Below are 13,936 nucleotides of genomic sequence, written 5' to 3'. Positions count from 1 at the left end.
ACCTTGAAACACAGAAACACACAAAATGGATCGAAATCCACCAATCACAAATCAAAACCATGACCTTTTGAACCTGTTAAAGTAAAGTCTTGTGTCCTAAGAGGTCCGTTAAGATGATTGACGGCAGCGAAAAACACAATCGTCAGTTGGCTCTTGAACTTCAGAATTCGCATGTTTGTGAAAAGCGCAGTAAAGTAAGGAAAATCTTAAAACGGAGTTCATATTCGAGGTGTACTTATTTGATACTAAACTGTGCATACTTAGCACGCGCCGCACTTAATTCTCTCTATATTCCTCTCAGCGTTTTACCCGTAGTTGAAATAAGCGCCGCTCTCGAATAAGCGCCGCACCTATTATAGGGAAATGAAATAAGCGCCGCGACGCTTAATCAATCAGTTACGGTATTATCTACACCGTTTCTCAGTGCATTGGCTATCACGATGTGCACACCATACTGGATATAGCTTTTGCGCGGCCACAAAAATCATATCGGATCTGGCTTCTGATCTGTGCACACACAAGAACGGCTGTGGCGGCGCAATCTGTGACGGAGCGAAGCTGCGCCTAGTCTGCTACGCAGCCGTTTTTAGTGTCGTCACGCAACGCTCCTCCCCACAAACTTTGTGAGGAGGAGCGTTGCGTGACGACACTAAAAACGGCTGTGTAGCAGACTAAGCTGCGCCGTGCCGATCTCTGAAGTGGAGAGTCACATATCAGATAGGTGTTCACAAGATTTGTTTGGGGGGGGGGGGGTGGGTGCGTGGGGGGCTAATTAGAACAATTGATTTGTTGCCGTTCCCCTGGTTGTCACCGTTAAGCATTACACGATTTAATTTTTTTGTTTGTTATACTATACGTATATTAATAAAAGCTTTGCTGTTAGCCCTGGCTAAATCTCATATTAGTATTAAAGTATAGATTACCTGTGTTACCCACGCTTCCAAAGTAAGAGTCTCGGAGATAGTATCCTGTGGATAGAATCAGGACTTCTATATATTAATATGCTTCATATAATTTCCTATTAAATCAACTGATCTCGGCTATCCCTAAAGGGATATTCGTGTCAGTCCGTATCAGGGAAGACTACGGGCGTTGAGATTAGCAAAGAACTCTATTGCGGGCCTTCCTCCCCTTAATAGAGAGATAAGGGTTATTGCAAATATTAAAGGCGTTTCCTGTTTTTTTTTTTGTTCTCATTCAGCTAACTGACGTCGCGTCCTCTTTTACACAAAAATTAAAGCCCCCTGGCCTTACAGTCACGATAACGTTACGATTGAGGAGGTGTCCTGTGCCGATTCGCGCCCATTACATTGCTTGCATGCAAAGGGGCCCATTTTTGGACTATTGGTTCTTTTCATCTCAACGATTAGAAGAATGTAAGACTTAGAGACTAATCTTGGATTCTCCCACTGAGAAACGCATTCTTAATTTACAATATCCCTGCAACAATTTAACCACCACGCCCGATTGCAAAGACCCGTGCAAACGAAACATTGTTTAACGTTACATGTTGTGTCGGTTTGTACATCCTGTTACATGTTGTTGCATGTCGTTAGGAGTTGTTGCACAAAGCTTGAAACCGGTCAAACTCTCAAACCAACAACTCCCAACATCTACTTTCGTTCCGTGATCAGCGGGGTGTAGCATAACAATGTTGGATCCGTTTGCACAGCTCTTCCGACATTAGCCTGCGTGGCAGGCATTTGAAAGGGAAGGGAAAGGGAGTTTTAGGCGCGAGAGAAACGCGAGGGCCAGGGCGTTGCCGGGGCGTTGGGGCGCCATTGTTGGGGCCACGCACGCGCACTACACACGGTTTCCAAAGTCTTTTGGGTTGTATCCTTCCCACGATACACTGCAGGTATCAACATAGTTGGGAGTTGTCTCATCCGTTTGCACACCATTGCCAACACTGACGCAACCACTCCCTCCATTGTTGGCATAACAACGTTAGGAGTTAAGTCTTATAAAACTCAGCCAAAATTTTAACATATCTTTTAGACTGTATGGCTGTACTGTACTTACCACTTTTAAGAGTCTGACAATTTTCATTTCAAAGAGTACCGTTAGAGGCTTCTGACCAAGAATTGGTGTAACGGTCTTGTCGTAATCATGAAGAAGTTCGGCGCGAATCAGATGTTCAAAAGAACGGTTGGATGAACCTGAAATACCTTTAATGCAACATTAAAGTACCGTAAATAATGTAATTGAAGCCCCCTCTCGAATAAACGGCCTCTGTCTCATAAACGTCCCCTCTACGATGATAGGTTTGTATCAGACGCCCTTTTCAGATAAACGCCCTCATTCATGGCAGTTACTTGCTGAGAGTCCCCTTCTAGTTAGTTTAAAAATACCAAGGGTGGGTGACTGGGTGTGTGAAAGTGTACGGGAGTCATGTATGGCGGAAATTCAATGCTAGCACCTGTTACAGTTAGAGTGTTTTACCTACAAACGAATAACCTGTGAACGCAGACGTATTTCCGGTCGTCTCTTCTCTCCACCCGAAAAGTGAGAGAAGCAACGACCGGAAATACATCTGCGTTCGCAGGCTAGCAAATGAAGACAAAAACTATAAATAGCAATAAATAGCCAGGGTAATAGCCTCCTGAAATAGCCTGACAATCTAACACGCTATGTAATTGCAGGCGTTCGTTAATGATTCAGTAACCCTGCATGATATGGTAACATGGTTAAATGTTAAAAACATTCATCATTCGCATTGCACGACGACTTGTACATGCAATTAAATGTTCACAGTGTGTGAGGAGTTTTTACTTTTATGTTTACCAATTTTTTAGTTGGAAAGATTTTCAATACTAGAAATAATTAGGCATTCAGTCAGTAACAAGTAAGTTAGGAGTTTTTACCGGTTTTAGTTCATTGAAACTTGAGTGTTGTATAGTTGTATTTATAAACACAGTTACAATTAGTACAAGTTTTTTCATATTCTTTAAAGCAGGGGGTGATGGAGCAGAATGATACCTTTTTAGTCATGCAGCTAGAGGAAAGGAGTCCGGAAGAGCTCTCCAGCAACTATTACGTACATTTTTCCAGGAACGTTTTATTCAAATCGTTTTAGTTCTCATTTTGAAACAATATTCACGAATTAAACCGTCTGATTTCTATTTCTCTAAATGCCGGTTGAGTACTACTTTTTAGCAACCTTGATGGGATTTTTTGAACCAGCAGGGTGGGCATCTCTCTGCTGGGCATATTTTTTGTTGAACCTATGCCAAAGTATTGCATATAGGGAGACAGACCCATTTGAAATTAAATTTTATTCCTAAAGAGACAATTTTGGGTGTGTCTCAAGCTTAGTTTGACCCCTTAAGGAGACTATACTAAAACAGAAAAAACCAAATACGAGCTGTTAATAGTACTTTTAAGTTGACCTCGAATGCTTTCTGACTTCGTTTACTATGCACAAATAGAACAAAAAATCTGCAATTCATTCTCTCTTCAGCAACACGATAGGCAGCCCCCGTGCCTTAATAAATTGGATTCCCTCCGGGTATTAACAGGTGTTTTAGTCTTCTTGACAAGAGACGTGAAAAAAAAAAAACAACTTACGCAGAAGGAACAAAACATAGAACTACCAAAAACTTGACAAACTAACTCAGTAATGGTATTGGAAGCAACAAAAGTAGCCCCGTTAACATCATGATGCTACCCAACTCTTTCTCGAATGCAACCCTGTTATGCTTACTTTCCCAACAAAATATTTCTGGAGTTTAAATTTTTTTTCGTTTTGGCAATCTCGTTAAATAAAAAACGCCAAAACTTTTGATTGGTTTGACCTGAATAACTAATATAAAATTACGCCTTAGCGGGTGCAATGGAATCGTTTCACAGACACAATCAAGAGATACCGAGAAAATTACGAACTTTGTAAAATACTGAACCGGTGAAAGAAATAGTTAGGTGTGAAAAGCAGTGCAGTGCTAAAGAAATGTTACTGGAATAGGCACGCTACAGGACGTCGAATACAGTATCAACGCACAAACTAAGAGTCAGAACTAACTGCTTAAACTAATAATGACTCCAGGAACAAAACTCTCTAGTGTAGACGTACAATTTTACCGAATCACAGTTTGTTGATGAACTTAACGAGAAAATGATCGTTCAGAATTGATTCAGAAGTTCAAACAACATTCAATGATTTAGTTCTACTGTTGTTACAAAAATTAATCTACTTACCAATAAGTAACTGCTGCAAGTATAGGATAAGAATAAGGTAATACATCTCTAGAAAGCCAGACCTTTCTGAAGTTAAGCTAAAACCACATCGAAAACTTCCAGCATACCAATTTTAACTTGTAATGCTGTTAGCGCAAGAATTAATAGCGTTCTGTTAAGAACTGAAAAATGGAAATTTGGCGAGGGCCCAAAACCGCTCATTTGTTATTGAAAAACGTAAAAAACAATGTTTTGTTTATTCCCCTATTGTAACACCAGTGTGCTTCTCAAACTAAACAGACTGAACAAACCGTTTTTTTCTACCAATCAGAACCAGAGCTTAAGACAATGCTACATTACGATACATCACATTACAAAAATCGAGCATGCTTTACTTTTACGAAAAAAAGGGGAAAGTCTTCTGTCAGAACATTTTTTTAAGCCAAATTTTCATCAGAGAAAGAAGATAAATTACGGCAAATGTCGCGAAGCTAGAAAGAAAACAGGAGGTCAATAACAAAAAGCTAAATACAATAATTTAAATACGTTATGACATTACATTACATGTAGTAAAACCGTTTAACAATTGATGCGATCGCTTGGAAACGGAAGCAAATGCCTGTTGCAGACGACCAGCCATTTTGTGAAGGAAGGGGTGTGAAAATAATCAGTTGGCAACAGCTAACAGTATTTTTAGCGGGTAAAAACATGTGTACAACATTCTTGCAGTGTTAGTTGACCACGTAACACAAATTAAGAGACAATAAGAACAAAATCAGTAACATAACGAAACGTGCAATGTGCAGCAAGTATATTGGTCTGTACATCCCACTGCTTCGGAGAATTGGAGAAGTCAGTGATTCTTATCTCCAGATCCCCTCGTTTGTTTTGGACACGTTGTCACCAGTTCATTCCAAATTAAGCCGAGTGGCATTGGGACGAGAATGCAGTTGGGTCGAAATTGTTGCGTCACCTCAGATACAACGTTTTGAATAAGTCAATAACGAGTTCCAAAAACTGTCACTTTCAAAACAAGGCTAAGTGCAAAACCTTTTTTGTGAAAATGAGTTTTATTTGCATGAGAATAACATTTTCATATCAACGGCTTCGCAATTAGCCTCGCTTTGAAACAGAGTCTTGGGCAACTTGAGAATGGCCTACTGAGATGAAGAGGGACCTGGCAAGGGGGAAGCAAAGGAATAGTATTAGGGGTGGGGAAGGAAGGGGGTCACAATCACCCAAGGAGCCCCCCCCCCCCTTTTACAGGCTACTGTCTTATGTCCCATGCAAACATCAAAGCAATAAAGGACATTCTGTGAGATACATTTATAATGAAACGATCTAAAGATTACATCACTTTGCACTCATAATATACACATTCACGAGATTGAGTTTCCATACATAAGGTTAATATACTGTTACATTATATGTGGGAGTATCAGTGCCAGAACAGCATAATTGGTATCAATAGGACACCTGACCCATTATAAGCCTCTAGACTGTCTATCTTTTCATTTAAATTCAAATGCCTGAAAGATACCCTTCACATCAGGTTGTTCAGCAACTAACATGATGCCAACTAATATACTTCCCCAGTTTTAACATCATATAATTATGCATTTTCAGAAAAAAAGGCATAATAATTATATGATGTATTATTATATTTAATAATATTTTGTATTACTACTGAATGTTCAGTTGGAATAGTTTCCTACTCTACAACACACTTCTTCTTCAAAAACTAAAACACACCAGTAATACTAACACATATAACTTTCCAAAACTTATCAGTATTAACCTAACCTAGTCACAAACACTGCATTGAATATTAAACTTTGCTGAGTACTAACTTACACATTGAAAAGCCACTAAAAATGTTAAAAACCCTTTAAGCTTCAACCAAATTCCCCACATCATTCACTGTACGTTGCAGTGCAAATGAGCAAAACTAAATTTTGTGATTTTTGCATTTTTTGTTTTTGGTTTGACCCTGATGTTGGCTTATTGTCTCTACATTGCGTAAAGGGTTTTTCATTTTTATATATGTTTCTAACAGTGTGCTTACCAGTTGCATTAAAATAACTTAACATTTCCATATTTCATAATTAATTTAAGAGCATAATATTCTGACTTACTAAAAATTTAATACTATATTTTACCACTTAAATTAATTTTTTAATTAATAACCTAGTTACAAATTAATATTACAGATAATTAAAATTGTTAATATCATTATCTAATTTAGAAGCAAATCAGTGGCAGGCTCTTCCTCAGATGTAAAGAATGGCAAAATAATATTTCCATTCCTTTTTAACAAGGAGGAGGGCTGAAATACTTCAAAGCAGCCAGAGAAAGCCATCCTCCCCCATTACACCACCTCTCAAGCTAAGTTTCATCAAATTCATTTTGACATTTTAATAAAATATTTTCAAAGTAAACCATTTCTTTTCTTGCTCTAGTTCTGATACTGTGATACTCACACAAAGGGACAAAACTTAGCTGTTGATCACCGGCTCCGGTTTGTTACCACATAATGCATACCTGCCAACCTCGGAGATCTAAAATCTGGAGACTCTCTATTTTGCACTACCCCCCCCCCCCCACCCCTGAATGTCAACAGCACCAACACCCCCACTCCCCCCCCTCCCCCGCGCGCCAACAAATTGCCTTAGGACATTATATTATGTCTTACATGACGTACATGGGATCAAAATGCGCTTTCATCAATGTAATGACGAACTAATCTTTGTCATTGACTAAACATGTGCAAAAATGTTCCAGAAACTATACAGTGAATAAAAAAAGTTCGAATTTTGTGAAAAAATGGACTAAATTTCAAACTAAACCACAGAAATGCTCAAAAGTCCATTTTATCCGGGAGATTTGGTGCTCTAACCGGGAGATCGGGAGATTTGATGAAAAACTTGGAGACTCCCGGAAAAACCGGGAGAGTTGGCAGGTATGCATATGGTACTGTAATTCTCTAATTTTCATAGAGCAGCCAAACTTTCCATGGTTAGACAATCACTAAAATTCAAAACAACTAATAGCTTTCTGCATTCTGACCAATTAGAAGTAATTCAGTAATTATTTTTATTCTGTATTAGTTGGCCAGTCACATTAATACCAAGGAAAAACTCTGCTGTAGTTTGTACTCTTGCAGGATTATTATTTTCAGTATCTTTTTTTCAGATATTGCTGGTAATGTTCAACAATGTGCCAGACAAAGTAATGTCTCTTAAAATTCATTTCTGCCCAGTCTATGATTGGTTGAAACTATTTAGGAAAGACTCACATTACAATGATCTACCCTGTTTAGGGCGAAGAGGTCCTGTCCAGAGCATCTCTTCTGTAAATGCTATGTACGGCTTTATGTAAGGGAGTTTGTGGCTGAATACTATATTTCAGTATAAACCAAAATTTGTAGCTTTAATAACTATTCATAAAGGAAATGTCACTTGAATGTCAAGTAAATGAGGTTTCAAAACCCAGGACAAGAAAACTTTTTACCATGCAAAAGTTTTTTTTTTAATTCTATCACAGAATCTTTATCAAGTGATGGAGCTGGAGATTTTGTTACGTGATTTATGCTATGAATCACGTGACAAAATGTCAAGGTATTGTATATGTATTTTAGGCATTCAAAGTAAAAATAATTTCCTAATCTGTATGCCTTTAAACATGGGCAATAAAAGTAACAACATGGCAAAACAGAGGAATTTAAATAGTTAAAAATGATGTAAATGCTTTTTTTATAGAGAAGTGCATTTAGCTGCCCTTGCTAGCTTACAGGTGCTCCACTGAAAAAAATTGACACACATAATACAAAAAACATATTCAACACAACAGGATTAAAAGCCCAGCTGGCAGGGGGCAACCAGTTGACTATAACTTTACAAGCATGACTGAGGATTTAAACTTAGGATGACCAACAAACAAATCCAGCAAGTTGTTAGTCTGGGAAGGTCTTTAAAACCAGGACCACTTGACAGGGCCTTTGATATTTCGCACGGTCGCGGAGTCCCAAAATTCAGGTAAAATCCGCAAAATCCCACGAAATTCACAAAAACACGCAAAATACTGTGAAATTATTTTATCAAATACATGTCTGTACAGCAATTTTGAAACTTGTAAATAAACTTGTAAATACTGGGGGTATTTACTTGCCGTAAACTCGCAAATTTTATGTCAAAACTTCGTCACTGAAATGTGAAAACAATGTTCCGAAACTACTAGGCATAGATTATGTTGCAAAAAACTGGGCACTAGCCATGATGTTAAAGGCTTTGCCATTGGTTCATTTCTGGAGTGTATTGTTGTTGAAAGAGAAAATGATGACCTCTGTTAGAAGAACATAAAAAACGCTGGACTGATCAGCGAAAAACCGATCGATTTCTTGTGAAATTTGCCCTGAAAATAACCACAAAATCCGCCGTTTTTTTACCGATGCTTTCTGGCCAAGTTTGCCCTGAAAATTCCTGCAAAATCGGCCAAGTTTTCCGCGATTTTGTCCCTAAAAATCCCACAAAATTTGACTTTTTTTTCTGCGACCTATCAGAGGCCCTGACTAGATTGCAAGTCCAACCCTCTGACCACTCTGCAATGCTGACTTGTGAAAAAATTATAATGTACAGATATTTTGAATAAGGATGATTATTATTCAGTGGTATATTACCGAACCATTTGTTTATTTTTCATGTAAGATGATAATGTTAGAAAACATGCTGCTGGGGAGATGAGAAAAATTGAGCTTCTTATCACAAATCCTGTCACCTTTATGATAGTTTGACCTAAACAGAGAGAAAATATGTGTCAACAGCGAGATATGTCCAAGTTTGCATGCAGCTGCAAAAATTTGTGAAAAATTGGAGAAATCGCAAAATTTACTAACATTGGCTTTTTGTTTGTAAACACACTGAAAATCACAAATTTTGCAGCTGCAACTAACCTGGACAGAAGAGTCAAGTACAGAGCTGAACTGGATCTATTTAATATCCCAAAAACAGGCCACACTTATTCACTACCTTACTATCCAGTGGATAATTATTAGCAAGGAGACTTATTGCACCATCCACAAGACAGTGATTTACCCCGTGGATAGCGCTATCCAACCTTTGAACAACCGATCGAGGCCAGATGAATATCTGTCCAGCAGATAACGGATAGAAATTTATCTGGTGGATAGCATTATACTGACCATCTTTTGAACAACTGATGCTGGGTCAATAATATAATGAAGGAGTGCCTTGAAAAATGCCTTAAAAGATAAACTACTAGATTTTCCTTCCACATCCTTACTAACCAAAAGGAGACTTTGGCATTACATTGTATATTAAGAGACAGATACGGACTTATTTTGAGCACCCTTTGCATGATTGAAATGCTCAACTAAAATGGAAGTTGTGAAAGAGCCTTTTAGACATTTGATTATTTTTATAGGATATGAGCAATATGAATAATAAATAAACATGTATTTAAGGTATTGTAAACTAAAACTATAAAGGCAAGATACAGACCTGTCAAAAACAAAAAAAACCCTACTTGCTATATCATAATATTAAATGTCACACCTGAAGAAACTTAAGTCTCAAGTAAATGGCAGGTACAAGGCCAAGTTGAAAATAGAAGTAAGGGGTGTACCAATCCCCTTTTTCACTAACATGTAAATCATCTTGCCATCAGACAACTTATAATATATACATGTACATGCCAGCCTGACAGCCAGCTCTTGTAGCCCCAGGCTAGCACTGTTGACACGCCCTGCTGACCCTCTGATGCGATATTATCTAATATTTTCTGGAACCACACATCGAATGTGCAACAGATAACCCATAATTAAGATGGAGAATCTACTCAAGTAAAACCTCTCCATCAATATATGTGCTTTCCTATTAAACTTTTTGTGGTTAAGTATTTCAGAAATAATTAATTCTGGCTTTTGCTGTGAAAATCACAAAACCATGAACACCAGAAATATTTATGGAATGTTATTGTGTTGCTGGGAAAAAGCCATTAGGGTATGCAGAAACTAAACTGCAAATAGCAACGGTTATAAGTTTGTGGTTTTGTGGTTTTGTTACTCGTATGTCCTAAATTATTTTTATTGTGATTGGACATTACAAAATCAACATTCCAACAATCAAAAATTTTCAGGTGGTTACCGGTACAGTTTTGATTTGACGGGAAAAGAGGAGTGAAAGACTTACAAGCATAGGAGAAGTGTATTGCTACATACCTTTTGGGGAGAACAACTTAGTGGTGAATTTCATTGCTGGGTACAGCCAACATCTCGCACTGGACCAGTTGAAGGTCTAGAGATGTCAATGTTGACGTCATAGTGATATAAGGCGCGGTAGCAAACCCACTTGTCTGGAATATTCTGATTGGACACTTTGACGGCAATCACGTTGGTATCAGACATCAATACATAAGAGACGTCGTACTCTAGCTCGGCCATGGGCTTGTAGTTTTCAGGAAAATCCATTCCTGGGGGTAGATCTAAGACAACTGACAAGGTGTGTGGTGCATCAGCAGGAATTTTGCTGTGAATAAACGGCAAATGATCAATCCGCCAAACGACTGAGCCATACTCTGGTTCGTACATCGCTCTTCCGAGAGAAACAGCAATGGAACACTTGGAATGCTTAAGACGGCTTTTAATCCCTGCAGCACGTGCACCCTTGCTTGACTTGATAGATTTCTCCCCCCTGAATACCTTGCCTGTTCTGAAAAGTGGTACCCAGGACTCTGGAATAGGAAATCTAAACACCACATTGTTTCTGACATATTTTGCCATCTTTGTTTCCTGGCAAACTTGAATTTCAGCCTTAAGCTCGACTTTCTGCTCACTTTGAATTTTCAAGATAGTTTTCACCAGAAGAGGAAGTGGCTTGTGGTGGTCCACTGGAAAACGCATAAGTTCAAAGGTACATGCGTCTAATGGGTGGAATGTTATAGCATGTGACTGCTCAAATGCTGCGGCATTAACACATTTATGAAAATCACAACAGCGTAATTTCACCCAGTGATGTACCCGCTGCGGTTTCAACTCGCCTCGTAAACGAGCTTCTTCTCTTTCTCTAACAACAATGTCGTTAAGCACTAACTGGCATTCGGGATCTCCAGTCAGAAAAGCTCGCAACTTAATGACCACTTTTGCACTCTTCCTTAGTATGGTGCCATCTCCAGACAAAATGATATTAGCTACATCATCAATATCAACAAAGACCTCATCATGACGGTATGTTATACCCCTGTCTCTATATGATGGAAGAAGGCGAAGCGAGTTGTTAAAGGACTCAAGAAGTTCTCTAATAACTACATGACATGGAGATGCGATCTTAATGATCGGGGTTCCCTGTGCTAAATGTTCAACAGTCCCGCGATGGCGTAGACTTCTTGTCTCAGTATACTTGATATATTCTAACTTCATAGTATGAACTTTAGCCCCATGTTCAAATGATTGTAATTTTGGTTCGGTGAACACAAAATAAGCTTGAAGAGGAATTTCTCTAAAGGGTGCTGACAATTCATACTCCTCAAAAATTTGTAGTGTTGTTCCCTCTAGCTTGATAACCACCGGTTTCCATTCACGGGAACCAAACTTACGCTTCTTGTCAGGAAAGCGAAGAAGCATTGACCATGAACCACTCGTTACAAGCTTTTCTTCAAGAAATGGTTCCTCACTTTTCTTTGTGGGCCTCTGTTCATGGCTATGTGCAACAATGGCTTTACCATCAACCTGGTCTTGAACAGCAACAAAGTCAGAGTTCTTGTCTGCTGAAAGCACTACTGCTGAATTGTTGACTACAAGCCCAGGTGCTGCCATGGGCATACCTTCCATGCCGGGAACAGGGATGAGGTTTAGTGTAGGGTCAGGACTCGAGACAGCTGCCGGTCCATTGTCAGCTTGAAATGGATTAGTAGTAGCTGGCTGAAACGGATTGCTACCTGATGAAGGCAAGGCATTGATGAATGGATTTGGGCTGGGCACATGACTAACTTTTGTTTGATTACCACTTACATCCAGCTCTAACAATTCCAAACGCTGTTCAACTTGGGTGGTAGAATCACCAAATGTCACCCAAGATTGTGAATTGACAGCTGAACTGGAAGAACACTGTTGCATTTGATTATCAACACTTGTGGACGAATCGCCAAATTTCATCCAAGACTTACTAGCGAGGAGATCTAGTTCAGCTTCAGTAAACGACACAGGAGGCATGACAGAGGTGGATTTTTTGTCGGTATCAACCTCCGGCTCTGTAACTTGTAGCGATTTAAAGTCGTTGCCAAGCGGATCACGCCTCAATGTTGCCAAGCCGCCAACTCCGTTCTCCGCCGCTGAAACGTTCGAATGCGGTTGTTGTTGACTGTCTTTTGAATTTCCATCCTCGCCAAAACTAACCCAGTTTTTACCAAGATCAACTTTGCCTTGATTCGCGGTTTCACGAGATTGTTGATGTGGGATCGATGATAAATTTGCATGGGCGCTGTTGTTTTCAACAATAGGAACAGCTGATTTCATACCATTCTCGGCGTTAGAGGCCTTGGAAGCGATTGTTGCTTGCTTGGTAGACGTAGAGTTCGTTTTAACCTCAGTTACAGACATATTATTGGGGGTAATATTTGTGGTTGCTGTGGCTTTTCGCGAATCAAAAGCCGCTATATTCGAGGTGGTCGATTTCAAGGGCAAGTGTGTGTGATTTTCATCCTTTGTTTTTACCAAATGCTCAGTTTTTTCGCCTTTTACAGCCTCATCTTTCGACGATAAATTACTATCTTGGCTCTCCTCAAATTTAGTCCACGCTGACGAAGAAACAGTAATCTTATTGTCGGCAATCTCCTTGGATTCGCTGCTGGCAGCTGCGGCCTTGCTTGAATGCAAATTCGAATTCTCACCATTCAGTTCGAGTCCCGCGCCATCTGTCTTCTCTTTGTATAAATTGCTTGGCTGGCTAGAAGCGTTTAGAGTAACTTTATGCGATGGTGAAGCAGATTTACGATCATTCACAGCCGTATCGTTTTTTCGATCAGTGTCTGTTTCTCTTGAATTCCCCGCATCAACACTTTCGTCATTAAATTGTCCACGATTACTTATCGCGCCTGGTGATCCTTTAAAATTCCCGGATCCCTCGTCTAAATTCTCCTTAAATTCAGTCCCTGTGACTCCATTCTCCCTATGAGGAGACGACTCTCTCTGTAAATGAAAAGATTTTTGCTCACTAATTGAGTCATTGTGTTCAGTAAATTTGCTTGACGCTTTAAGACCAGCGGAAATCTCAGCACAATGATCGCCAACTTGTCGATTTTCTTCCTCGAAATTCTCCCATTCCCCGCGGTTTACGAGATAAGATGTTGTTCCACCGCTGTCGACCATTATTTATAAGTAGATAGCTTATATCAACACAATTTCAACTTGGCCAAAGAAAACTCGCAGGCACAAAATACACCGCGCGTCCCTCAATAACATATCGTGATATGCTGCATCAAAGCGAGGCGGTGAAAGTTTCCCGTCTCCTCCTAGGCTTAGTCAGAGACTGGACCACACACTGAGGGCGTTTACAGCAATGGACATTTCTTGAAAACGAAATTCTAAAACAATACATGATATCATTAACGAAGAAAAACAGATACAGATAAACTGAATAAATAAATTAGTGATAAATGATCGTTGTTCGTCGTATCTTCTGAGCATCGCTCGATCAGTATCGACTCAAGGTGATGTTACAGGGGACGATTCACAACGACGATTTTTAGCGCA

General features: G+C 39.3%; 1 protein-coding gene across 1 annotated transcript; it reads right to left on the bottom strand.

Annotated features, from left to right (window-relative positions):
- Positions 1 to 8,785: 8,785 nt before the first annotated feature.
- LOC140923843 (uncharacterized) lies at positions 8,786 to 13,600 on the bottom strand. Its single transcript, XM_073373856.1, has 2 exons — positions 10,409 to 13,600; positions 8,786 to 8,963 (listed from the first exon to the last, which is right to left on the bottom strand). Exon 1 carries the CDS (start codon positions 13,550 to 13,552, stop codon positions 10,439 to 10,441), a length of 3,114 nt encoding a protein of 1,037 aa, XP_073229957.1. The 5' UTR covers positions 13,553 to 13,600; the 3' UTR covers positions 8,786 to 8,963; positions 10,409 to 10,438.
- Between the last annotated feature and the right edge of the window lie 336 nt (positions 13,601 to 13,936).

This window comes from Porites lutea, chromosome 14 (assembly GCF_958299795.1).
Source record: "Porites lutea chromosome 14, jaPorLute2.1, whole genome shotgun sequence".
Classification (NCBI taxonomy): Eukaryota; Metazoa; Cnidaria; class Anthozoa; order Scleractinia; family Poritidae; genus Porites; species Porites lutea.
This window is presented reverse-complemented; position numbering and strand designations above follow the sequence as displayed.